The sequence below is a fragment of the Phyllostomus hastatus genome, unplaced genomic scaffold, assembly GCF_019186645.2.
Source record: "Phyllostomus hastatus isolate PE091 unplaced genomic scaffold, TTU_PhHast_1.1 phas_contig_148, whole genome shotgun sequence".
NCBI classification, from domain to species: Eukaryota; Metazoa; Chordata; class Mammalia; order Chiroptera; family Phyllostomidae; genus Phyllostomus; species Phyllostomus hastatus.
In genome coordinates, this window is record NW_025333607.1 from 13,225,792 (window position 1) to 13,252,124 (window position 26,333).

General features: G+C 46.9%; 2 protein-coding genes and 1 non-coding gene across 6 annotated transcripts in view; 2 read left to right on the forward strand and 1 right to left on the reverse strand.

Moving 5' to 3' along the window:
- Nucleotides 1–1,859: 1,859 nt before the first annotated feature.
- Nucleotides 1,860–14,512, reverse strand: CNIH4 (cornichon family AMPA receptor auxiliary protein 4). Of its 3 annotated transcripts, XM_045817714.1 has the most exons (5): nucleotides 14,359–14,511; nucleotides 11,324–11,392; nucleotides 8,853–8,965; nucleotides 5,369–5,509; nucleotides 1,860–2,061 (listed from the first exon to the last, which is right to left on the reverse strand). In XM_045817714.1, the coding sequence occupies exons 1-5, from the start codon at nucleotides 14,425–14,427 to the stop codon at nucleotides 2,034–2,036; spliced, it is 420 nt and encodes a 139-aa protein (XP_045673670.1). In that variant the 5' UTR covers nucleotides 14,428–14,511; the 3' UTR covers nucleotides 1,860–2,033. The 3 variants fall into 3 exon arrangements, with proteins under 3 accessions (XP_045673670.1, XP_045673678.1, XP_045673682.1); XM_045817722.1 differs by lacking the exon at nucleotides 11,324–11,392 and having other exon boundaries at nucleotides 14,271–14,399; XM_045817726.1 differs by lacking the exon at nucleotides 1,860–2,061 and having other exon boundaries at nucleotides 5,369–5,462; nucleotides 14,359–14,512.
- Nucleotides 14,513–15,470: 958 nt separating this feature from the next.
- On the forward strand, nucleotides 15,471–15,614 carry LOC123805767. Its single transcript, XR_006783371.1, has one exon. It is a non-coding gene; the product is annotated as a U4 spliceosomal RNA (small nuclear RNA).
- A 6,169-nt stretch (nucleotides 15,615–21,783) lies between these two features.
- Nucleotides 21,784–26,333, forward strand: part of NVL (nuclear VCP like) — a 53,002-nt gene continuing 48,452 nt past the window's right edge. The window contains exons 1-3 of one of the 2 annotated variants that reach the window (XM_045817480.1): nucleotides 21,784–21,883; nucleotides 24,331–24,404; nucleotides 26,234–26,286. In XM_045817480.1, the coding sequence (XP_045673436.1) occupies nucleotides 21,827–21,883; nucleotides 24,331–24,404; nucleotides 26,234–26,286 (184 nt within the window). In that variant the 5' untranslated portion in view covers nucleotides 21,784–21,826. The remainder of the gene's footprint in view (nucleotides 21,884–24,330; nucleotides 24,405–26,233; nucleotides 26,287–26,333) is intronic. The other variant, XM_045817483.1, reaches the window with a different exon arrangement.

Sequence of the window (26,333 nt, forward strand, 5' to 3'; positions counted from 1 at the left end):
CTCTCCTATCAATGAGAAGCATAGAAAATACATCTTTACACCTTAACCACAGCTTTTAAAGTCAGTGCTTCTTCCCCCTTTACATCATGTAGAAAAGCACCTGAAAATAAAATAAACTACAGTTCTCCCCCTTTCCTGGCTCTGCTGCAGACAAGCAACACAAGCACGGGGGTTTGTTTGAAGGGAAGCTCGTGCTTCTGAAGAGCGCCCATCCTTCGTCGAGAAGCAGGAGCCGGCCCGACGGGCAGGCCCTGCCCGGCGGCGTGGAAACGGACTGCCAGGGACCCTCAGCTGCACCGGTCTGAGTCCCGTCACTCAGAAAGCTTGGGTGAGAAGATAAAGCGTTTTGGTCAACAGCCCTCCACCACCTCTGAGTTTCCTGAAGTAGTTTGTCTCTCAGTTCTGAGGATTTCAATTCTCCAACAGTTTCTACTGCTTTAATAGCTTGAGCAGAACGCTAGGGGGCACTGGAAGTTAGGGAGAAATGTAGAGTGAAGAGACTATTTTCTTTAAAAAAAAAAAACAAAAAACCACAGTGCCTCCGAAGGAAAAGGTAACTAAGAGAGAGGCAAGCAAAGTAACTCCTATGTTACAGCTTCTTGGCTCTTTCCCTGGCAGAAATACAAGATAACCACAAGGACCAATTTCTGAGACCCCGAGCGGCCAAGGGAACCGAGCTCACGGCGCCCACCGTTCCCCGCTCCTTTCAAGAAGGCCCGGAGCACACGCGTCCACCCTTGAATCGTGGGCCCGTCGGCACAGGAAGCTGGCTGGCGCCCTGGCTTCTGCCAAGGCTAGACTAGTCCAGGGTCGAGAGAACATGCAACACGTGATCTTTTGGCAACCATGTGCCTTGTTTAGACACCCAATTCTGCCTCGACACACTGAATAATCCCTTTGGACTCTGCCATTAAACACAATCATGTTTTGCCTAAATGCCAGCACTTCAGATAGCAACATTAAATCACAGACGAGGACTGAGAATACACTGCCAGGCTCACTGTACCCAGCAACCAGAGCCAAGGAGGCTGACTGCTCCTCCCATCAGCTGCCAGAGTCTCCCCCGCAGCTCCTGGGGACCGAGTCTGGCTGGACACTGCTACGTCTACGGCGAGTGCTGGGCCTCCCACTTCTGAGTGGTCAGTGCAGCTGGACAGCACACAGGTAACCCGGCACGAATGCCTGAGGCTGTTGCGGAGTGGCTGGCCATGCCTACTTCCTGCTCCTAATCTGATGAGCATCTTCTACCCAATCACCTCTCCGAACCACTAAAAAGCAGATCAGAGCAAAAACAATGGGTTCAATCAGCGTGCAGACACAAGACCTGGCAAGAGCAAGGGGGCTGTACGGGTTTGGGGGTGGATGTGGGGGCACAGTGGCTTTTAAATGAAAGCTCTTGATTCCATTTTTCTTGTTTATTTTCCTTCCTGTAAGCAGAAATGACATTATACCTCGGCAAATGGCTTATAAGGTTTCACAAATTCTGTAAAGAAATATGTAATTTTTGAGATGTCATTTTCCATTAACATTCTCATGAAAAGACTTTTGGCTGACAGTCCCATGAAATCTTTACGTTACACTGAGTGCACGAGGCTGCCACCACGCAGCAGAGGGCCGTTACTTTCCTCCCCTGCCCAGAAGAACAGTGCTGTCTGACCCTCTGACGCTGCGGTCACCGGGGCAAGCAGCTCTGCCGATCTCTCAGTGTCCCTTGGAAGCGTGTCCTGTGTCTCTCTGGCCAGCAAGGCTGGGACGGCAGTCCTGTTCCCACCCACACGTGACCGTCTTCAACACACAGAGGACAAACGCCTTCACGGGCTGGGGCTCGGGCTAACATTGAGAACCAGAAATCTACAAAATTCAATTCATGTTTTTTGAATATTTTATATGGTAAAAATACAGCAAAAATACTTTTTGTTCGAAGAGGAAAAAATATACTGCTATGGTGGCGGTCCTAAGGGTGACTCGAGTCATCTGCGGCCCCTCGCTGCGCTCCGTCGTGCAGGCGGACTCCAGCCGCGGCGGCCCCGGCTTCAGTCGTTGATCAGAGCCAAGATCATACTGTGGGGAGAAGAGACTCAGGTCACCAGTGTCTCCTTGGGAGCGTCCCCGAGTCCGGGCCGTCCAGACTCGTATCGCTAAGGCTCAGCAAGGAGCACTCATTGGAGTAAAAGACAATCATTCACACCCAAAGGAAGGAAAGAAACTCTGTATTAGGGCCTCTAGTGCCCTGTGTTTTTCACTAAAAAAAAAAAAAAAAAGAAAAGGTGGTTGAGGTAGGGATGGGGAATACAACCTAAAACCAATATTGGGCTACAGTTTAGGAAAAAAACAAGCTATGTCTGGGGGACGGGAAAAGCTAATTCTCCAAGCCAGATCTTTGCACACGCTGCCCCTATGCTGCAGCCCCTGCTCCCCATCCCTGTCCTGCCCCTCAATCTAGTACAGTCCCACTGAGGCCGCACAGTCAGGCTCTCTCCTGCGGAAAGCCGCCCCTCGGCCCAGGGCAGCTGCATGGGCACGTCCGTGGCTCCTCCTCTTCCCACTGGCCTGGCTTCCATCTCTACCCTGGGCCGGGAGCTCTTCCGAGCAGGTGCAGGATCCGGGCGGCATCGCATTCACACGCCAGGCTGGCCCCCCACCATGTGATCTGGCTCCCAGCCCTGACAGTGTGGGCTGCTCCTTTGCTCACCTGCAGTGCCTTCCATGGCGCCTGACACGTAGTAGGGCCACAATAAACATTCTAAACAAGCCACTCAGTAACAAAACTGTCATCTCCTTTTACTGTAGTCAGCTTTGCTCCACTGAGACCAAATGATGAAAATACACAGAAACACCCTCACGCCACTAGTGGTGTGAGCTGCTGTCTAAAGATTTCCTGCCCAAATCCAACCAGACTAGGTGTGCTCAGTGCACAGCACAGGTTACTGGTAGAAACGGATAGTTTTGAAATTTTTTTCTAGAGTTTACTACACGTCAGCACAGACCTAAGTGCTTTACGGGCTTATCTCATTTAGTCCACATCACAGTTGGATAAGGTAGGTACTGTTACTATCACATTTTCAGAGGAAGAGACTGAGGCACAGAGGGGTTAAGTAACCTGCCCCAGGCCACACAGGGAGTGGTTAAGTGGGAGAGCCCAGGTTCCCCAGACCAGCGCCTAACCAAAACCAAAGGAGTGGACTCTCTCAGTCTCTAAAGGAGAGGGGCACTGTGTCCCCTTTAACTCTGCTTAACAAACCCGAATGAAATGCCGTGCGCTAGGCACCCAGCAAGCCGTGGCCAGCGATACAGGGGAGCATTGGAAATCGGGTGGTTTGGGAAATAAAACCACTTTTTTAAACCACAGCAACTAAAAGCTAAGAGCAAAGTGTTCTCAGGACATCTTCTGAAACTGCTATTTCGTCCTGATCCCTTGAGTCATGAGTGACACCAAGGGGGAGGTAACAGCAATGTGGCTGAAAATGACGAGCTCAGGAGGAAAGGGGGACAGAAGGGGAGAGAAGGAAAAGCAAGGATGCAGCCGGGGAGGAACGCAGCCACTCCGTCCAGCCCTCTCCTTACACAGGCAGCCGCCATTTATTAGCTGTAACGAACCACACCTTAAGCCTGCCTCCTGATTCCCGACTCCTCTGGCCCCCGTCTTCAGCCCACCATCCCATTGCTTCAAATTCAGCATCCAAGAGCTAAGAAACTCTTGTGCACTTTAAACGCTAAGACTTCTGGTCTCCTAAGCAGGACACAGCCCCCTGACCCTGTATCTGCTCCCAGAAGTGGGACCACAGTGGCTGTACCCACAGCTGTCTCAAGAAGCGCCTGCTGTCAAGCCCAGGGACTGGCCGCTCTGGCCCGGCTCCAACGGGGTGAAATCTGGAGGGGCGGGAGCCTGGAGAAAGAACGCCCTGAGCTGAGCTGATTCCAGCCTGCTTTATGTCTCCTCAGAAGCAAACGTAAGGGCAATGTGTGGTGGCAAAGACCCCTTCACAGGGTTTAACTCTGAGAAGTAACAAAACCGAGGACAGGTGTGCCATCGTGTTCTTAACATGAACGTTCTTTGCTCTTTATTCTTCGTCTTTAATACCAGAATTAAAAATTAATCACTTTAGCAGTGAGGTAGGGTATGAGAACCAGAAACTAATACCAATATGCTTTGTCTGTCCTGGTTTTTAAAATACAGAAAAGCAAGTAAGATAAACAGCGAGAAGGAAACTAAACTCCAACCTCAGCCCGCTATGAGCTGGTGGGGGAATCGGCACGACAGAACGACTCTAGGAGCCTGCTTATCCCAAGAGCGCTCAGACAGCTGCCTTCCGAACCACTTCAGACCAAGCTTAACTTGCCGTCTCTATTCGGTTTCTAGTCATCGGGAGTCCTCTGAGGCGGGCAGGGGTGGCCGACCTCTCGGTGTCTCTGGGCCACACACTCAATACACAAACACTCACGAAAACTGACGAGCAAAGAAAGGTTTTAAGTAAATCTACGATTTTGTGTTGGGCCGCGTTCACGGCCATCCTGGGCCGCATGCGGCCCGCGGACAGCGGGGTCGGACACCCTGCTCCTGAGTGATGGACATTTTGTTAGTAAAACTTCTTCCTCGTAGTGCTTATGCCTGTGTGAAAAATTTAAATTTACCTGTGAAAAGCCAGAAATGGTCTATTCCATAACTAAGCTTGCACACAAAGGTTGAGCCTGACATCTAGCATCACAGATTTAACCAAGTCACATACACACAACAATTTTTCTTTGCTTTAACTATGGATCTATGATAAGTTTAAAAAAAGTGGCATGTTTATCTCTAAAACAGAAGGTGATGAATCTAAGTTTACAACAGGACTGCATAAGGCTTCCGGTGTCTGACAGCCAATCCTCACATCAGCTCCTTCTTCCAGTCTCTCACGGCCTAAAGACCGATGCGGTGTTTCCAGAACTGACCACCGTTGGGCTGGAGGACAGGCATCGCACCTGGGTTCCTCACTGCCAAGGAGAAAAGCCCAACCTGGATGTGTGCTGCTGAGAGCTGGCGTCCCACGGGTGGGACCATCTTTGGCCACATACAGTCAATTCGTACTTACAACAGACAGTGAGACCTCACTACTGGATACTAGGGCGAGGAGAAAAAAAAGAGTAGCAAAGACAGGTTTAAGCATGGTGACAACCAAGCTAAGAAATAACTAATACCACAGAGTCATGCTACTGCAGGTCAGACAGAAAACTGGTTCAATGGCATACATAAAAACTCTACACACTGCAAGACATTCAAAAACCCCCAGAAGTTCTGCAATGTTGATGCTAAATCCTACAGTGTAGCAGCGTACCCATCCAAAGCAGGCACGAGGTCCAGGGACGTGCCAGGAGGCGGAAAACTTACCTATAAAGATACATAAAGAAACAGAGCAAGTGGAAACCAAGCTTGATCATGGCTTCTTTCATGTGCGACTTCAGCTGCCCCCGATTGTGAATTTCTGTCGGATCGAACACTCCCATGTTACCGCTTGGCACCATTATGAACCTGATAAATGAAAGGATACACACACATGAGAAAGAGAAACCAATCATCAGCATAAATATTCAGAACTAAGGAACCAATAATAACCAACATTTAAAAGTGAACCAGTCACAGCAGTTTTAAATTCAGACCAACTATGGACAAGGTATTATGATGAAGTCACAGGCCACCACTTAGTTTTTCTTTGAAAGAGACACACTGCTAACGTTTGGTGTAATTTTCTCCCCGTGAAACAAATACAGTAACACTCTAGAGAAGGGTATTTTATGCACCGAGCCCTCTTACGCATCTTCTGTAGAACACTACTGAACCAACTATCCCTACAGCATTTTCCACTAGACACAAATGAAGGAGCCTCCGAAACCACACCAACTTGATCAAGCTCTTAGAATCTTATCTAAAAAGTTCCAAGTCAATGCAATTCCCTTCACTTTCACAACATCTTTATGAGGAAGAGCAGTGTCAGACAAGCATTCCAATTTTTCAGATGAAAAAAGGGAGGTTCTGCGTTCAGAACAGAAACCCCGTCTTGGGAGCGTCTTCGGATCCACAGAGAAAGAACTGAGGGCGCCGACCTTAAAAGGGCAAGATGAAGACACGGGAAATGAAAAAACGCCCCCACAAATGTACGCACATCAGTGCTCACAGAAGAACTGCTCATAACAGCGAAAACCTAGAAACAACTCCAATGCCCACCGACTGCAAACGGATAAACAAACTGCAGCGTGCCCGAGCAACGGAATGCCGTTCAACAACGAACAGGACTGAGGCACTCGTGAGCAGGGCCGGGCCTGGAAAATACTGTGCTAAGTGAAGGAAGCCAGTCAGTCCTAAGGGACCACATATCGATCTCTTCTGTACGACACGTCTGCCCAGAACAGGCCGTTTCACAGAGACGGAAAGGAGATGGGGGACTGCCTAGGGCTGGGCAGGGGGAGGAACTGGGAATGCCTGCTCATGGGTACAGGGCTTCTTTTCAGGGTGATGAAAATGTTCGAACACGGCTTGTGGGATGACCGCTGAAGTCCACGCACCCTCTAACATTACAGTGAATAGCAGGCTTCCAACGTGCGGACTTCAGGCTACCAGTACTCGGGCTTACGGGCAGGCTCCTTGGACCAAAGTTCAAGGTTCTCTGTGCCCCACCGCAATGAACATCCGTCCATTACCACTCCCTCACCTACGTGATTCCAACCTAGTCAGCCCTCACACGTGCCCGCATGCTTGTGCCAGCTCCCCCTTCCGCCCCTCCCTCCTCCTTCCCTCCCTGCGGTCTCCTTTTCCCGCTCATCTCTGTCGAGCCCATCCATCCTGCAGGGAGGGCTCTGAGTGGACGCCACGGGCTCCCGGAAACTGCCCCAGTCCACAGCAAGCCAACTTCCCTCCCAGCCCGAGTATCCTCGCCACTGCCCTGGGAACCGTCTTCGCTCCTTAGCCCACCTCTTACTTCGCCGGCCTACTTATTATTCAGTGTCTTGTCTCTTTGTCTGTGGGAAGACTCCATGTCATACACGTCTGCACCCCCAATCGCATAAAGCACAGACCTCTGAAAGGGGGAAATGATCCACCTGTTCGTTTTTTTAACCTTTGTAAATGGAAGGTAAATTTGTGACCAGAAGACAGTCAATATGCCACTGCCATTATGAGGGAAATAAACACGCACGATCTTTGTCTTTATCATCACGGGAAACAGAATTTGTGGACCCCACTGCCCCCAGATGGGACTGCACAGAGCTTTTCACCACAGTGTGCGCACACAGAGGAGTCAGGCCCACAGTGCTCTTCTCCCGGTACCCAGGGTACCCTTGCCTCCCCGCAGAGATGACTGATGGCATGCTCTGGCCATCATCAGGGTCCAGAGTCTCAGAAGTTCCCGCTCTCACCCCCAAACCTGTTTCGCACACAGTGGGCCCACGGGGACACTGGGCTGCGCCCAGCCTGTGTGGAGTCATACCGCACCAGAGTCACCCCCAAATCTGTGTCCCACATAGTGGGCCCACGGGGACACTGGGCTGCGCCCAGCCTGTGTGGAGTCACCCCTCTCCAGAAGTGAAGGAATCTGGCTTCCAGGGCTGAGCTCGGGTAGGGTGCTGGTCTCTGGGATGATCACAGGAGAGCAGTAAGACACTTAAAAGAAAGCAAACTCTACCCGCCCTCTGGAAAAGAGGAACAGAAATTGTAAAGCTTTTCCCTAGCTCAGGTTCCAGCCTCATGATCTTCACAAGACTGTCGCCCCAGCCTACTCACCCCCTCATCTCTGCTACCTTCCATTACCTTCTCACCTGCCTCCTTCCCCCACCCCTCCTTTATTCCGTTCTCTGTCCTTCTTATTCAGTTTAAATTTTTTTTTCAATTACAGTTTACATTCAGCATTATTTTACATCAGTTTACATCAGGCGTACAGCACAGTGGTTAGACAACCATACACTTTACAAAGTGGCCCCCTGATGTTTCCGGTGCCCACCTGGCGGCATCTGTAGTCATTACAATACCAGAGTATGTCCTTCTTATTCCAGTCACACTTTTACAAAAATCAGCCAATGAGCTTAGCCACCCAAAAAACTAAATATAAACTAAAATAAAACCTAGAAATTTAGTAAGGCAGCAATGTACTAACATAAAAATAATCCCAAACTGCCAAGATTATTCCACAGTTCTTCACCAGAAAATATGCAGTTTACAATAGTCCAGCTAAAATTGTATCTAATTAGTATTTCAACTGAACTGTTTGAACAAACATTCTAAATTTATTAAGACAAAATTTGATATTATCTAATTTGTAGGCTTTAAAATTAAATTTTCTTTGGAACCTTCTAAATATACTCTAATGAAAAACTGCAGCTATAAATAACAAGGACCTTATAGTCTCAGGCTTTTAAGCATTCTTAAAAAGATATTTGCCCTGGCTGGCATGGCTTGGTGGATTGAGCGCAGGCTGCGAACCAGGCATTTTATGTTCAATTCCCAGTCAGGGCACATGCCTGGGTTGCAGGCCATGACCCCCAGCAACCACACATTGATGTGTGTGTGTGTGTCTCTCTCTCTCTCTCTCTCTCTCTCCCTTCCCTCTCTAAAAATAAATAAAATCTTAAAACTGAAAAAAAAAAGATATTTAAGACAATCAAAAAATTCACAAGTCTTTAGACATCACAACTAAACAGTACATATTGCTACTTGCCCAGGACACCAAAGTGAACAGAAATTTATGCTGATTTAAGGAAGCATTCGGCTATCATTTATTTTATGATTGGCACATATTTTACTGGCAAAGAGAAAGCTATTAAAATAAAAATGTTTTTTTTCTTTACACTGCCCTGACACGAAGCAGCAGACAAACCGTACTCACCGATAGATATTCCAAGTGGCCACAGGCAGGTTGAGGAGGAAGATGAACCAGTGCAGGGAAACGAGCATCAGCACGGTGACAGCGCTGTGGCCGATCAGCTCCGGGATCACCCACTGCGAGGGGAGGACAGAGCACCGTCACACCTCATGGCCACGCTTGTCGCGGATGTGCACGGCATTCGAAGCTAAATCAATAAAGGTCCGGGGAACTTCCTAGCTACTGTTTCAGGATATTTTTAGACTCCGATGTCCCAGATTTGCATACTGCTGTAATGGCTTACCCCATGCAGGTACATCAGGGCACAGATTAAAAATAATACACTTAAACTTCCGTTTTGTTTTACCCTAAGCAAAGGTCCCAATGCACCCAGTAAGCAGGCATGAATGACAAGTCGGGGGGAAACAGAGCAGTATTGACTTTCTAGTCCAACATCCACACTAAACCCTTACTCTGATTTGGGATGGTCTGTCCACATTTTTCAATTTCCAGAACCCTGAGGGAAGTCATTTCACATTCACTCATTCACACACACACACAGAAAATTGTACTTTAACAGTAGCAGCCCACAGTTGTTGGACAAACACGCTAATGAACTAGGACACCCAAGTCCCAGCCTACTGGCTTTACAGCACCCAATGCCCTAGTCTGTGCTCTTCACTCATTGGGCAATACTCTCGTTCCCACGAATCAACAGTTACTGCGGCAGGTTCTCAATTCATCGATGGTCTTCTTTCCCCAGGAATAAATATTTTTCTTTTAATATAAGTTAATAGTTTAATATATATGGAGCCAAAAACTGGCATGCCCCACCTGCACAACTGAGGAAAATAAAAATCAGGGAGATTAAGCAACTTGCCCAGCCACTTAGCGGCACAGCAATCTAGTGTAAGCCCAGCCATCTGGCCCCGAGTCTCTTGCATTTAAATTTTAGGTGCTTTTTTTTTTACAAACAAAGAGGGGGTTTTTCTGGGCCTTAAACCTAATTTGCAACCAACTGAACTTTTTAATATGTTATGTGCATTTTTAAAACACGACCGATTTAACATTGAATGTGAGCAGCGAAGTCAAACGCCCCTGCGGTGGAACCTGTGCACTGTCCTATGTATCAGTACGCAGTCCAGGAAAAGTTACTATAAACACGAACATGTGAAAAACTGCTTAACTTCAGGTCGAAGGGGTGATTTTCTCAGTAGAAAATAAGCTTTTCTTTATATTTAGATTTTTATTTTTATAAAACAAAACCAACAAATACCCATCTAAAATATTGAGAAAGCAGTAAATATAAAAAGACACACACTCCATCTGTTTATATAAGGTCATTTTTTTAAAGATAAGATGGTCTGGAACTAATTTAATGTTATATATAATTACATTTCAAAATTTTTTTTAAAGAATCCTAGCCCTGGCTGGCATAGCTCAGTGGATTGAGCGCGGGCTGCAAACCAAAATGTCACAGGTTCGATTCCCAGTCAAGGCACATGGCTGGGTTGCAGGCCACGGCCCCCGGCAACCGCACATTGATGTTTCTCTCTCTCTCTCTTTCTCCCTCCCTTCCCTCTCTAAAAATAAATAAATAAAATCTAAAAAAATAAATAAAAATAAAAATAGCACAATATTTTAAAAAATAAATAAATAAATAAAAGAATCCTCAAAGCACAGCACAGGAACACATAATCTTTTACGTAAATCTATCGCTGTATTAAACCATGTTCAGGAAAATTCGACAGAAAGAAAAGAAAAGAAAGAAAGAGGAAGGAACATAGTTTACTAGGAATTTTAACTTTCCAAGTGTATCTTTATTTCCCCCCTGGGCCAGAGAAACTTAAGCAGACTGGAAACGGGAAGAGACACAGGGGAATCGCTTCCAGGTCAGGCCGCGCGCCCCTCGCGGCAGTGCGCTTTCACCAGACCTGTTATCAGGGAAGCTCTTCAGTGTGCTCGTCACAAGTGAATCAGGACCAACTGGTTTCTCTGCAGCTAGATAAGCTCTGCGATTCAGAATATCCTCGCCAATACAAAGTTCTGACTAGAGACCAAAGGTAAAATGGCTCTAAAACAAATCAACTAATTAATTCCGTTTCTCAGCAAGTCAGAAAACGAAGGCTGTCTTTCATTCAATAAAAGACAAGACAGCTTTTTTTCCAGGAGCAGGGATGAGGGGGTTTTGGACATAGAAGACAAAAACAATTGCCCTCATGAGAAACCTTTACCTAGTCTGAGTAGTAATGTTGTCCATTGTGGTCAAAGGGGCAAGGAAGAAACAGGGTGAAGAAACCAAGTTCCAAGTTAAGTCTTCTAGTGCAGTTTCTGACTTAAAACATTGCAAAACACACAGTTCTATCGACACTCCAGTAAGAGACAATATACACTCTAAAATCGAATATACACAGGTTGATTACCTATAATAATCTCTAACACAGAAAATGGAGAACTGCCTTCAATGCCAGAAAATGAGCAAAGAAATGGCTTACCTTGTTTAATTTCGAGCAACATGATCTAGCATTAATGTAATCACATTCTAAATCAGACAATGTAATTATCTGATGATCAAGATAAGGAATGATTAGACTTCTTTTATAACAGTTAAGTCATTTTCAGAAAGCAATACCAGTTGCAAAGCTGAATTAGACTTGACTTTTAAAAAATTTAGTTATTTCCTTAAAGCTCACTCATTAGACAACACAATTTCTCATTCATGTTCCGCCAGCAAGCGACTTTCACAGAATAACCCTCTCATTATGCTCAATTCTAATGTGGCCCATGCCAGACCGTTCCATCTGAATTTCTCAAATGCCAGACACTGGCTCTAAGAAATGCAAAAATAAGACTTTTCCATTTCTCCATTTCCCAAATGTCCTACAATAAACACTTTACATTGGAATTAAGCAAAAAAAAAAAAAATGGTTTTCAGTACAAAATATAAACTCACAAATAAAAATCTGAAGGATAGACAAAAAACGAAGGAAGGACAAGGCCTGGGATTGACTGTAAGATGCTCTGCCACCTCCCCCAACAGCGGGGGGGGGGGGGGGGGATGAAAAAGGACAAGCCCTGGCCGGGAGGCTCAGTCACTTGGAGCATCTTTCTGTCCAGGGGTGTCCGACCTTTCAGCATCCCTGGGCCGCACTGGAAGAACAGTTGTCTTGGGCAACACATTAAATACACTGCAACACGTTAATTACACACACACAAAATCTCATAATGTTGTCAGTAAATTTACGATTTTGTGTTGGGAGACCCGTGACCTAGAGGATAAAAGAAGCCCTCCATGCCTCCTCAGCATTCAGGCCCTCCAAAATGGGATCTGACCCAACCTTTCCCATCTGAGCTTCTCCTGTACAACACTGCCACCAAAAGCAACCACATGTGCCATGTGCTCCTTAACCCCACTCCCCAGAAATGTCTCGGGCATACCTTTGCTCCTGCCTGTGTGAGATAATGTTGAGTTAATAGTCACCCCTTTCCTTCTCTGCAGGTTTTCTTTGGGGCCAAAGTCCAGGAAAGCTCCTATCGCTAAGGGATGTCTACCCTGACCATTTTCCACCTCTTGGCTCTAACATGAAGCTAGTGCAACTATCCGAAAATACAGTGATACAATATGCTGAATTTCATCAAAACACACCCTGAATACACTTTAATGTCTAAGTCAAATTTCCACCTAATGTTTTTCTATGTATATATATTAAATTCCTGTAAGTCAAGACTATTTTAAAATATCAAGCCCAGCCCTGGCTGCTATGGCTCAGTGGACTGAGCACTGGCCTGCAAACCAAAGGGTCGCTGGTTCGATTCCCAATCAAGGCACATGCCTGGGTTGCAGGCCAGATCCCCAGCAGGGGGCACGCAAGAGGCAACCACACACTGATGTTTCGCTCCCTTTCTCCCTCCCTTCCCACCTCCCTTCCCCTCTCTCTAAAAATAAATAAAATCTTCAAAAAGTGAAATATTAAGCCGAACTTTCCGAAGTGCAAAAAGAAAAACCCAAGTTTCATTTCTCTGAGTGCACCTCCACTTCCTTATATCACAAGAGGGGCATAGGTCATAGGAACGTGGGCAGATGCTGCCCTCCGATCAGTTCCCCGAACCTCATAAAACTAACATCAGTTAACGTGAAAGCTGCAGCTCCACTGGGGGAGAGGAGGGCAGAGCAATGTCTACTGAATACTGGCCGGGAGACAGGCACCGTCCTAGGTGCTCAGCGCCTGTTCTCACTGAACACGCACATCTGGGAAGTGAGCACTTCCCACATTTTATGGAGGAGGAAACCACAGCTTAGAGAGGCGAAGGAATGTGCACAGCAAGCATCTAGCTAAGCAAGGAGCCCCGATTTCAAATTCTGTCTCCCACTACAACCGGCTGCCTGTGCTTAATCAAGTAGGAAGCCACAGTGAACAAACTATGCTAAAGCCAGGGTACTCGGGTGGACAAAACGTTTAATTCTCTCAGTAAGGGGCACGTGTGATTTCCAAGAAGGGAAGAAAAAGTGCGGAGTTTCTCATGCATGCTTTTTCTCCCCCTAGCTTATACTGAATTATGTACAGAATTGGCCCACAACTAGGATGACATGCTTCCTCAACAGTAGGGAAGGGCTGGAGCCCACACAGCCTCGAGGGTGCTAGGTTCAACGACCGCCGCTGTTGGCCTGGAAATACAGTTGAAATGCTGTCACATGAAGAGCTACATAAAATACTGAAGTTTGAAACTTGGATGCGTCCAGAAGAGTGTAAAAGTTGATAAACGCCTGGGAACTGTCTCACGTGTATAGTTAACTAAATTCCCAGACTTCAACCACCAGGGACAACCAAAATAATTAAAGGTAGATGTTTCTTAAAAATACACCCTTCCCAACACGCCCTGCAGAACGGCATCAGAACGGCATCGTGAAGGTGGTATTCCACCCGTTTTTCGAAAAGAGTCAACTCGCAGACAGGAAAGGGCCCCCTACAAGTTCCAACACCGGCGAGAACAAAGGGGCGGGAGGCGGGGGTGGTGCCCCGGGAGTGACGACGAGGGGCGGCAAAACGCCTTGGCTCCGGGGTCCAGCAGCCAGCACCCCCAGGACGTGGGCGGTCGCTCCCCGGCACCCCGCATCCGTCCAAAGGCCCGGCCCAAGCCATCTCCATGAAAAACCACGACCTCGACCCCGTCTCGAGGGCCCACAGGGAGGCCAACTGCGAGTCTTCTCTGAAGACCTGGCAGGAAAGGCCAAGAAGCTGCCCCGCTCAGGGCGCGACCGGGCGGCGGGCAGGCCCGGCCGGGGCTCCACGGGGAGGCCCACTCGGACCCTGGCCGGCACGCTGGGCGGGGCGAGCGGGGCAGAGGAGGGCAGCGGGCTCTCTTCCCGCCCCGGCTCGTCTCACCAGTCCCGGCGGCCCACGCCCAGTGACCCGCGCCCGCCGCGCCCTCGCTCCCACGCACCTGCCCGGGTCTCCACCCGGGCCCAACCTCAGCCCCGGCCCCTGGCGGCGGGCCGCTGGGAGGCCCCCGCCCGCTCCGGCAAGGATACGAAGTACACTGAGAGGAAGATGAGCGCGCAGCAGTCGAGGAGCGAGAAGACGAACACTACCGCCTCCATCCTCCTCCGCCGCCGCCGCTCCTTCCGTCAAACCGGCTCGGATGCCCCTGCGCGCCCCGCCTCGCCGCGCCCCTGATAGGCCCTCGGCTCCCCTTTTCTGGGGCGTGTAGCCGACTCCGCCGGAGCGCGGCATGCGGGGAATTGTAGTCCACTTTTTAAAAAACCGCCTTGCTTCTGGTGCATGCTGGGAACTGTAGTCATTCGCACGAACACCCATCAAAGAGGTGGGCAAGCCCTCCCTCTACAATGAATCTGTGTATTTCAAGGAACTGTGACAAGGAATTAATGAGTATTTACTGAACGCTTGTAATCTTCTGGATACCCAGTAGAATTTCTTTGCCATGTAAGAAATTGCCTTTAGATTCTGCGCTGGACCCACTGGATCCCCCAGCTTGGGAATGGTAAGAGGTGTTCATTTCAAAGCACGAATGGCACCTCAACGCTCTCAGCGTGAAGGTTGAGACTCGCCATTCCTGACCTTGGTTTCTCCGGAAATTTCACCGTCCCTTGCTTATTCACTGTTACAGCGGCGTTTCTCTCCACTTTAGATTTTAGTATCTTTGAAAATTGAATACGTTGTCTCATTCATTCATTTAACAAATATTTACTGGCTCCCCTCCTCCCCCGCCCACTGTATGCCAAGAACTTCTATACACTCCAGAAATGCAGAAATGAACAAGGCAGCCAAAATGGTGCTCTCTCATTGGGAGTATTAGGTTTACTCAGAAATTAAAATAAAAAAAAAAATGGTGCTGACATTGGGTGGGTGGAACCGGCAATAAAGTAGCAACTAAATACAGAAAAAAAAAACCACCATTATTTCAAAGAATTACAAGCTAAATGAACAAATTATATTAAAGTCCTACATTCAATTAACCAGTATTTTCTGAGCAGCTGGTATATACCAGGTCCTGGACCTTTGGAATACATGATGAATATGGGAGAAAAAGTCCCTACATTTTCATAGCTTACATTACAGTGAGGGGGACACACCAAAAAAAAAAAAAAAAGCTGCTAATGATGGACGGTTACAAGTACTTCACAGCTTTGCACAATGGCAGTATTCATAGCCAGTGAAGTTTATCCCAGGTGTGATTGTTGCTAGTTGAAAACTTTTCCCGATACCCCACTGTGACAACTTGAAATATATAGTCAGCACTGGCAATTTCTGACCGTCTCTACGGAGACATAAAATTTAAAAATTTTTTTTTTAAAAACAGCACTTCAGAAAGGATAGGGGAAGGGTGGGAAACCACTTGGAGACTGGGTGATCGGAGAAAGCCAGGCTGGAAGTGACGTTTAAGAGGAAATCTGAATAGCTCCTGAAGATTTGCTGGCAGAGGATTCCAGAGAGCAGGAACAGCGGTTGCAAAGGCCCAGCTGCTCAGAGAAATGTGCTGCGATTAACGAACAAAGAAAAAGGCCGCTGTGGCTAAAGTAGAACACAATGGATGAGGGCTAGAGGACTTTGGGAGGTCAGAGGTGGGCAGGACAAGGTCACCTGAAGCTTGTGGACCCCTGGCAAGAAGTGTGACTTTTAGACTTCCGGCCAAGATGGAGGCGTAGGTAGACGCGTTGTGCCTCCTTGCACAACTGAAAGAAGGACAACAACGGTTTAAAGACAAAAAAAAAAAACCAACCAGAACTGACAGAAAATCGAACTTTCTTCTTCAGCCAAGGAGTTGAAGGAGAAACAGGCACCCAGACCGGCAGGAGGGGCGGAGACGGGCAGCCGGGTGGAGAGGACTCTCAGCAAGGCGGAGGCTGGCGGACAGGGGGCGGGGGGCGGGGCTGCAGAGGAGGGCGAGGCAGGTGGTCCCACATTCCCAGGCAGATAAACCGGGAGGAACATCTGGGGAGCGAGCGAGACAGACACACAACTCCGGGTCCAGAACGGCAACACCGGGTCCCAATGCGGGGGAAATAAAGCCTCAAACCTCTGACTGAAAACACCTGTGGGGGTTGTGGCGGCAGCAGGAGAGACTCCCAGTCTCACAGGACAGTCCGTTGGAGAGACCCACAGGGTCCTAGAACATACACAGACCACCCACCGGGGAATCAGAGCCAGAAGGGCCCACTTAGCTTGTGGGAAGCGGGGGAAGTGACTGAAGTCCGGCAGAGAGCGGAGCAAGCGCCATTGTTCCCCCTCAGGCCCCTCCCCCACATATAACGTCACAGCGCAGCACCGCGGATTGCCCCGCCCTGATGAACACCTAAGGCTCCACCCCTCATCGCTAACAGGCGCAAGGAGATTTAAAAAAAAAGGCCCAAATGAAAGAATGGTTCAAAGCTCCAAAAAAATACAACTAAGCAACGAAGAGATAGCCAACCTATCAGATGCACAGTTCAAAGCACTGGTGATCAGGATGCTCACAGAATTGGTTGAATATGGTCATAAATTAGATGAAAAAATGAAGGCTATGCTAAGTGAAATAAAGGAAAATGTACAGGGAACCAAGAGTGATGGGAAGAAAACTGGGATTTGAGTCAACGGTTTGGAGCAGAAGGAAGAAAGAAATGTTCAACCAGAAAAGAATGAATAAATAAGAATTCAAAAAAATGAGGAGAGACTTAGGAACTTCCAGGACTTTAAATGTTCCAACATCCAAATTATAGGGGTGCTAGAAGGCAGAGAGGAAGAACAAGAAATTGAAAACTTATTTGAACAAATAATGAAGGAAAACTTCCCCAATCTGGCAAAGGAAATAGACTTCAGGAAGTCCAGGAAGCTCAAAGAGTCCCAAAGTTGGACCCAAGGAAGAACACACCAAAGCACATCACAATTACATTAGCCAAGATTAAAGATAAGGAGAGAATCTTAAAAGCAGCAAGAGAAAAGGAGAGAGTTACCTACAAAGCAGTTCCCATAAGGCTGTCAGCTGATTTCTCAGAAGAAACCTTACAGGCAAGAAGGGGCTGGAAAGAAGTATTCCAAGTCATGAAAGGCAAGGACCTACATCCCAGATTGCTCTATCCTGCAAAGCTTTCATTTAGAATGGAAGGGCAGAGAAAGTGCTTCTCAGATAAGGTCAAGTTAAAGGAGTTCATCATCGCCAAGCCCTCATTATATGAAATGTTAAAGGGACTTATCTAAGAAAAAGATAAAAATATGAACAGTAAAATGACAACAAACTCACAGTTATTAACAACTGAACCTGAAACAAAAACAAACTATGCAAACAACTAGAGCAGGAACAGAATCACAGAAATAGAGATCACATGGAGGGTTATCAGTGGGGGAGTGGGAGGGGCAGAGAGGGGGAAAAGGTACAGAGAATAAGTAACATAAATAGTAGGTAGAAAATAGACAGGGGGAGGGTAAGAATAGTGTAGGAAACGTAGAAGTTGAAGAACTTATATGTATGACCCATGGACATGAACTAAAGGGGGGGAATGAGGGTGGGAGGGTGTGTGCAGGGCGGAGGGGAATAAAGGCAGGAAAATGGAACAACTGTAATAGCATAATCAATGAAATATATTTAATATAAAAAAGTGTGACTTTTATTATAATATGATGATAAACCACTGGAGAGTTTTAAGTATGAATGCATCTTGTTCTGATTTACATTTTTAAAATATCCTTCTGTTTGGTGCACTGAATGTAGGAAGAGGAGACATGTTTGTCTGCAAGATCAATTAGGAGAGAAGAGGATAAATAAGAGAATTAGAATGGAGGCAAAACCAACTGGATTTGCCTGACACAAGACAGGGTTATGGAATCATAAAGGATTCAGAGGCTAAAGCTGGGTGGACTGTTAACAGATTATTTATAAACCAGCTGTCATTACACCCCCACTGCACCCTGTGCACACCTCCAACAGAGCATTCGTCACGTTGTCTTCGTTCCATGCCTCGTGAGCCACACCTTAGATTACAAAAGAGGGAACAGATTTATTAGTTTTTTTTTTGTTTTTTTTTAAGATTTTATTTATTTATTTTTAGAGAGGGAAGGGAGGGAGAGAGAGAGAGAGAGAAACATCAATGTGCGGTTGCTGGGGGTTCTGGCCTGCAACCCAGGAATGTACCCTGGCTGGGAATCGAACCTGGGACACTTTGGTTCACAGCCCGCACTCAATCCACTGAGCTACACCAGCCAGGGCTTGGAACGCTTTTTATAGAGACTTAGAGACGAAGGTGAGGAACTGGCTCTGCAAATGAACAATGGCCAGGTCATACATGAAAACAGAATTCTGCTTTACAATCTGCACCAACCAGTCCAGAAAGCCAGCCTGCTACCTGTGAGTCAGACCTACAGGAAGCCAGACCACTATCTCCAACAAAGAGATTAAAAAAAAAAAAAAAAAAAAGAAAGAAAGAAAAAAAAGAAGAAATCAGGAAGCCAACAATAAATCCTATAACAATTGGCCCTAAATGGCCAGGACCCCTTTAATAACTCAGAACTTCTCTACTTTTTTTTGTCTCTGTTCCTCAAATTTAGGACCAACCAGAGAAAACCAAATATGCTCCACTAATCCTGCTTCCACTTGGCCCACCTACAGCGTCCCCATGCCGGAGGCCTTCAATCAGGGCGTATCTGAAGCCTTCCTGTCTTCAGGGCTAACGCTTTCCCATTCCTCTCCCAGCCCTTGAGCCTCTGCCCAAATGCAAGTCATGGTGGCTGGCTACAAGCTCTGAAGAGTCTTTGCCTGTTCTCATTTAGGTGATTTTCACTTATTTCCATAAAGGGGAGACTATTAATAATTATGCTGGATCGAGGGGCAAAAATCAGGCCTTTTCTGAGTAAATAAGCACATAGCCCCAGATATAAAGCACAATTAGACAAGAGGCTGTTTGCTAGTGAGCTACAAAGTGTGGAGGCGGGAATGGCGTGCAAAGGTGTGAGGAACGGAAGATGAAATGCACCACCACCGCTAGGTGGAGCTGCGCCATCAAAGAATGGACAGTGAATTGCTCCACGAAGTTCTTGAGATGTATATGCACTCCGGTTACTATTCAGTATCTTTTTGGTTTAGATGTGTGCTATTGTAAATTACTGGAAATAATTCCAGTGGAAAAATGTTCAGGTAAACCAGTACTGGTATCTAGTATTAACTTACTTTCAATTATTGCCTACTGTACACCGGAGGCAGTCAAGAGGCGAGAAACACAGTATTTGGCCCAGTGCAAAATTAAAATAAGGGGTGACTTGTTCAAGAAACACTACTAAAAATTTCAAGATGGCGACAGCAGAGCATGAAACCAAGCGTGGCGCCCTTCTGAGCACAAAGCCTTCTGTGAATGCAGACTGCTCAGCCATGAAGACAACCCTAAATGTGTGACAGTATTCTATGACAAAATATAAACTGATAAATTATGCTGCTCCATGTACGTTGTGATGCTGCTGGGCCCTCCAGCCTATTTTCATTCTTTGTGGCACATGCATGGAGTTACATTACATTTAAAGTTACTGGGCATTGAATGTATTTGTGTTACTTGCCGTAGGGAATCGTTGCTAACATTTAATATATTCAAGCACATACTTAATCTAATAAAAAATAGTATAAAAGTTACAATTATAAATCTTTTTAAAAAATTTTTTTTATTTTGGAGAGTGAACAGAAGGGAGAGAAACATCGATTCGTTGTTCCACTTATTTATGCATTCATTGCTTGCTTCTTGTATGTGCCCTGATCCAACCCGCAACCTTGGGGTGTTGGGATGATGCTCTAACCAAAGGAGCTACCCAGCCAGGGCTACAATTAAAATTCTTTTGCTTTTCTCACAAGACCCAGGGGTTAGGGCAGGGACAGAAGGGCGTAGGCACTCGATAAATACAGTGCTAAATGAATAAGAGAGGTTCAATGGGTGGAGAAGGGAAATACCAGGAAGCGCTGAAAGGGAGATCGTTAGCTAGGATTCTGAAAATCGTAGGCTGGCCAGGAATGGCATTGCAGACAAGAGGAAATGTCCATGGAAGCAGAGTGCTCTGTATAATTTATTTGTTTATAATCATCACCTGTCAACTGTAAGCTCCACAGAAGCAGGAACCTTTCCTGTTTCTGCAGAGCTGTATTTATTTCTCCAGTGCCTGTGAAATAAATACGAGTACACATTGCGTAACTGCAGGCAATGCTATTCCACTTGGTGCAAAGCAGAGTAAATATGTGGTGAAGAAGTAGGAGATGAAGTTAGAGCCAGGCTGACCAATGTGTTGAGTATCACAGTGAGACTGTATACTTTACTCATTGTTCAGATGAGAACTGTTGAAAAGAACAGTGACATAATTTGAACTCCAAACAGAAAACAATCGGTGGTAACCTGTTTAACATCTCACCGCCTTCTAAGTCCATCTCCTCTCCTACCTCTCCTCACCGCAGCACACTACTTAGGCTGCACCTAATATTGCGATAGCCAAGTCAGTCCTCAAATAAGAATATTAAAAACACAAGCAAGCAAACAGAAACCAAAGCCCGTAGCTTTAAAAAAAATAACTGTCCCTTTACTTGTCTCCTTAACTGAAACTAAACTTCTTGGGGTCAAATACACACGCTTAATAAAATTCGGGGCTGTGATAATTGCCGGGGAGGGGGAGGAGGAAACCGGATAGTGGGGGATAAATGGTAATAGAAAAATACAGTTTAAAAAAATTTTTAAATAGCCCTAGCTGGCGTAGCTCAGTGGATTGAGCGCGGGCTGCAAACCAAAGTGTCGCAGGTTCGATTCCCAGTCAGTGCACATGCCTGGGTTGCAGGCCATGGTCCTCAGCAACCGCACATTGATGTTTCTCTCTCTCTCCTTCCCTTCCCTCTCTAAAGAATAAGTAAATAAAATCTTTAAAAAAATTTTTTTTTAATTTGCCAAGATGGAGTCTTGCATTGTATGTGCTCAATACATTATCTGTCGAAATGGCATAAGATAAATGATTTCCAAATGTAACAGATGGTTTAGCTTTCTGGGTGAACCAGTCTTTCCTTGTCTTTCGACACCCAGCCTTTGTGTCGGCCTCCAGAAAGTGGCTATTAGGTCGGAAAAGTACGCAGCTGGGTGACGGTGTGCTTTTTACGCTTTTTAAATCCCCCCAAGTACCTACAACTTTTGGCTTTAAGATTCAGAGCCCAGCCAGAACCTACCGGCCGCGGGCGCTCGCACGTGTTCGCCCAGTTAGAAACAATAAAGTTGAGCTTGTTCAAATGGGTCCTTGTCATCCCGGGCTTCTTGAACTAGCCTGCAAAATAAGACTCCTAGAAACCCCGTGATGTTTTCTCAAGCCTGCTCTCTGTTCTCGGTAGCTTGTCCCCCTCACACGCGGTACAAAGGCGCCGCGGGAACGGCGTGGACCCGGGCGCGCGGGCCGCCCTTCGGGGACGGCTGGCCCGGCGGCCAACGCGGGCAGCCTTGGAGGAGGCCCCCGGGTCACGTGACGCGCGGCGGCCAGGCTGCGGCAGCGGTAGCAGCCGTGATGAAACCCAGACCCGCGAGTTTCGTGGACAACAAGCTGAAGCAGCGAGTCATCCAGGTGCGTGCTGGGCAGCACCGCGCCTCCCGGTGGTCCCCGTCCGCTGCCCCGAGGCGCCGTTCCAGGGCGGCTCCCGCCCCGCTCGGGTTCCGGCGTGGGGCTGCTGACAGTTCCATCCTCCGGGCTCCGGGCGTGCGGGGCCTTCCCTCCCCGCTGCCGGGCGTAGTTTCCAGAAACCGCCCGGGACAGGGTTAGCGTGCAGCCCCCTGGTCCGCTGGACCTCGGCGCAGATCAGTGAGGACAGTGGAGACAGCCTTTGAGTGCCAGTGCCCCTGTCTCGTGTCCACAGGAGAGAAACGTTCTGCGGACACACACCCTCCACCCCTGTACCAGGCGCTTTGGGGACCTTAAAGCATTTCTGTTCTCAAGAAACTTGGGATCAGTTTGGGTTACAGTAGAAATAGGTGGTGTGAATTGTTTCGTTTTGTTTTGTTTTGTTTTCATTTTCATAATCATGGGTAGAAAGCAGTGTGAAAGCAGTGTTGGTAAATGGCCTGGAATGGTACAGTCAGCAAACAGTCTTATTTAGAAGGGAGAGATTTTTCTTTATATTGGAGTGTGCGAGCTGTATACTTTGCCACACTTTTCTTTTCCCTTGCCGGCCGCTATGCGATCTCCTGTTTGGAGCTGCACACTGGTCTGTAAGTGTTGGAAGTGACCTGAGCCGCTGTGCTTTTACCACTTTTTTCTTTAGATTTTATTTATTTACTTTTAGAGAGAAGGAAAGGGAGGGAGAGAAATATCAATGTGTGGTTGCCTCTTGCGCGTCCCCCACTGGGGAACCAGGCCCACAGCCCAGGCGTGTGCCCTGACTGGGAATTCAACCAGCGGCCTTTGGTTCACAGACCGATGCTCAATCCATTTAGCCACATCAGTGAGGGCTGCATCTTTCTTAAAACTTTATGTGCATATATGCACCCACATATATATTATGTATTAATTTAAAAAAACACAGAGTTACTTACATCAATTCTGCTGCTTGCTTTTTTCATTTACCAGTAAGCTTTAGTCTATCTATTGCTGCCTACAGATTACCCTAAAATTTAGCATATTATTTCTCTTGCCATCAAGGAACTTTTTGAATTGCAGTAGGTTGAGATAGATAGAAATAAGTATAACTCAAAATTGATTATAGTAAATGACAGCATATAACAGGAGTCCAGTGACGGGGAAGGTTAACTAGAACAGTCCAGCATTTGCTGCCTAGTCTCGTGAGCAGAAGCATGTATGAACAGCGATATCATATGTAAGGGAGTTTTTAGGGGAAGGGAGAGAAACATCAGTGTGAGAGAGAGACATCGATGTGCTGCCTCTCATACCCACACGAGCCCTGACCAGGACCAAACCTGCAACCCAGTCATGTGCCCTGATCAGGATCGAACTGGTGACATTTTGCTTTGTGGTCAGTGCCCAACCAATGGAGCCACACTGGCCACACCGGTCAGGGCGTGTTGAGGATTCTTGGGAAGAAATTGCTCTGTCAAATGGGGCACCTGGACTCGATAACTACCAAATATCGAAACATGGGAGTTATATATTCCAGGTCTGAAATCTGGCCCTCCAGCTTCTGTGCTTCCAAGCAAGTAATTAACATTTTACAGCCTCACTTAAATGTCTTCCTCTCCAGAGTGGGGGATACTACATCCACCCCATAGGGCTGTGAGTGGTAGAGAGATAATGTGCCAAAGGCCCCCTCAGACAGGTTCACTGGGCTCTTAGTTTCTCGTTAATATTTTCATGGTGCTCCATAACTAATAGGTCTGTTTATTAAGTAGTTAGGTTTCAGCAACTTAATAACTCAAATAACGTAGTAGCTTTTTGAGAACATAATATGTAAAAATTGAAAGGAAACGAGTATATGTGTGTTTTATTCTTCCATAACCGCATTACTGACGAGTGGGAGTTATGTGCCTGTGGGACCACTTCTCCAACCTCGCTCTCACCTTGTCACTGCCACTCCCATCCTGTTCCACGTTGAGTGTTGCATGGGATTTGCCGGAAGCCCAGTTTTGCAAAGATAGGACATCACCAAAAGGTGCTTTACTATTGAAGCCACACATTGTCCCGGGCTGTGGTTCCTGCAGAGGTGGGCAGGTGTCACATATTACTGTGTCCCTTCATATCTGAACTACCCCTCGGTGCCCTTGCAGGTGAAGTGCTTAGTTCCAGGGCGTTGGGAATCTAGAATGCAGTAAGTTCTCACGGGCTGCCTTGTAGTTTTCCTAGTTTCTGGGTTTGTGTGTCATAGTGATCCTTTTAGTTAAATTCTCGGATTCCAGATGTGACTGTCCTTCAGTGATTTTCAGTTATGTTCCTGGCGTGCTTTATTAATGAAGAGTTTACATTAAAGTATAATATGTTCGAGTAGCTCAGTCTCTCAATTCGTCAGTTAAAATCTCTGAGTTTGAAATACCGAGGGTTCATATTTGTTGTACGTTCTGTTTTAGTACCTCACCAGTAACAGATGTGGCAAATATGTGGACACTGGAGTCTTAGCATCTGATCTACAGAGAATGTACAGGTAAAGAAATGTAGTCTGCAGATTCTTGCTTTTCTTTCCTGCCGTTTTTTAGGTTTCCATTCTGCCTAAATTTCCAATTGATGTTAATAGCTGCTTGCTTTAGTTCGCCAGTCCATCAGTTCAGAATTCAGTTTAATTGTGCAAACATTTATCAAGCACCTGTTACAGACAAGGGGCTGTCCTTGTGACTAAGGGGAGTGGCTACGTCTCTTCTTCCAGTACCTTACAGCCTGCTCAGGGATGTTCTTTGCCTGCTTTATTAAAAATCAAAACTGGCCCTGGCTGGCATAGCTCAGTGGATTGAGCGCGGGCTGCGAACCAAAGCATCGCGGGTTCGATTCCCAGTCAGGGCACATGCCTGGGTTGCAGGCTACGGCCCCCAGCAACCACACATTGATGTTTCTCTCTCTCTTTCTCCCTCCCTTCCCTCTCTAAACATAAATAAAATCTTAAAAAAAAAATCAAAACCGTCGGACATGATCTCCCTCAGCTTCCTGAGTCTTCTTATAGAAATGTGTCACTTATGTAATCTTCCCACTGGAGAGTAAATCCTTCTCTTGTGCTTCTAATGCCACAGCTTCTGACACCTTGCTCCATTAAATATCCCTTTGTCTATTTCTGTGTTTCTATTTTTTTTTCTTTGTCTACATATTACTTTGCTGGGGCTATCTAAAAAAGTATCCGAGGTTGGGTTGCTTAAACAACAGAAATTTAGTTTCTCACAGTTGTGGAGGCTGCAAGTCCCAGAACAAGGCATCGGCAGGATGGGTTTCTTTGGAGGTGTCTCCCTGGTTTGCAGCCGTTTTCTCCCTGTGACTTCACACGGTCTTTCCTCTGTGTCCGCTGTCTGTACCCTGATCTCCCTTCTGATGAAGACACTAGTCCTGTGGGATTGGGGCCCACCCACATGACATCATTTTACCTTAGTTACATCTTTGAAGGTGTTGTTTCCAGATACAGTCACATTCTGAGGTCCTCGGAGTTAGACCTTCAACATAGGAATTTTGGAGGGATACAGCTCAGTTCTTAATGCTTTGCCCTCTTGCCTCCCCAAATTAATGTCCCTCTAGCTTACAAGCAAATGAACAGCAGCCTCAGCAGTCTTAACCCATTTCAGTCTCAACTCTAACTCCAAAATCTCATCCAACTCAGGTGTGGGTGTGGCTGGAGCTGTGAGTCATCCTGAGGCAGAATTCCTCCCCAGCTGTGACCTGGAAAACCAGACCCATTATCTGCTACGAGATACAATAGTGGACAGACACAGGGTAGACATTCTCATTCCAGAGGGAGAACTTGGGAAGGAGAAAGGGGTCATGGTCTCAGGCAGTTGGAGACATAGCAGGGCGAATTCCCTGGACTTGAAGAATAACCATCTGGCTCAGCTCTCTGTCCTATAGGCTCACTAGGATGGCGGCGTGCCCTTTGCAGCAGAGGCGGGGACAGTGCCACTGTGCAGGCCTGTGCTTCCCGGGCCCCTGGTGACCGTGGCAGCTCTGCTAACCTCTGAGCCTCCCTGGGAGGCTTCCTTTTTCTTTAAGGAGAATGATGTTCAGAGCTGAATAGCTCTCTTGGCCTGTTCTGTCGAATCCCAGGAGTCCAAGAGCCTTCAGTCCATCTCATCTCTGTCCCCTTCAGTAAAAGCTGGCTGTGTTTCTGATGCCGTAAACCCACTTCTAATCAGGAAAAACGAGAGTAGTAAAGTGTAAACTCCAGCGTTGTTCAAAAACAGGTTTATGGTCAGTGTACATGCAGTGATACAGTTATGTATTTGTGCAAACCTGTGTGGGGAGGACCACTGTACTGTACTAAACTTCTGTTACATTCTCCAGTTTAGACTATGGTCGAAGGAAAAGAAATGCCTTTCGGATTCAGGTGGAAAGAGGTGAGTCCATTAGTGTTAGAGCCAAATCATTAACACAGCCATAGAAG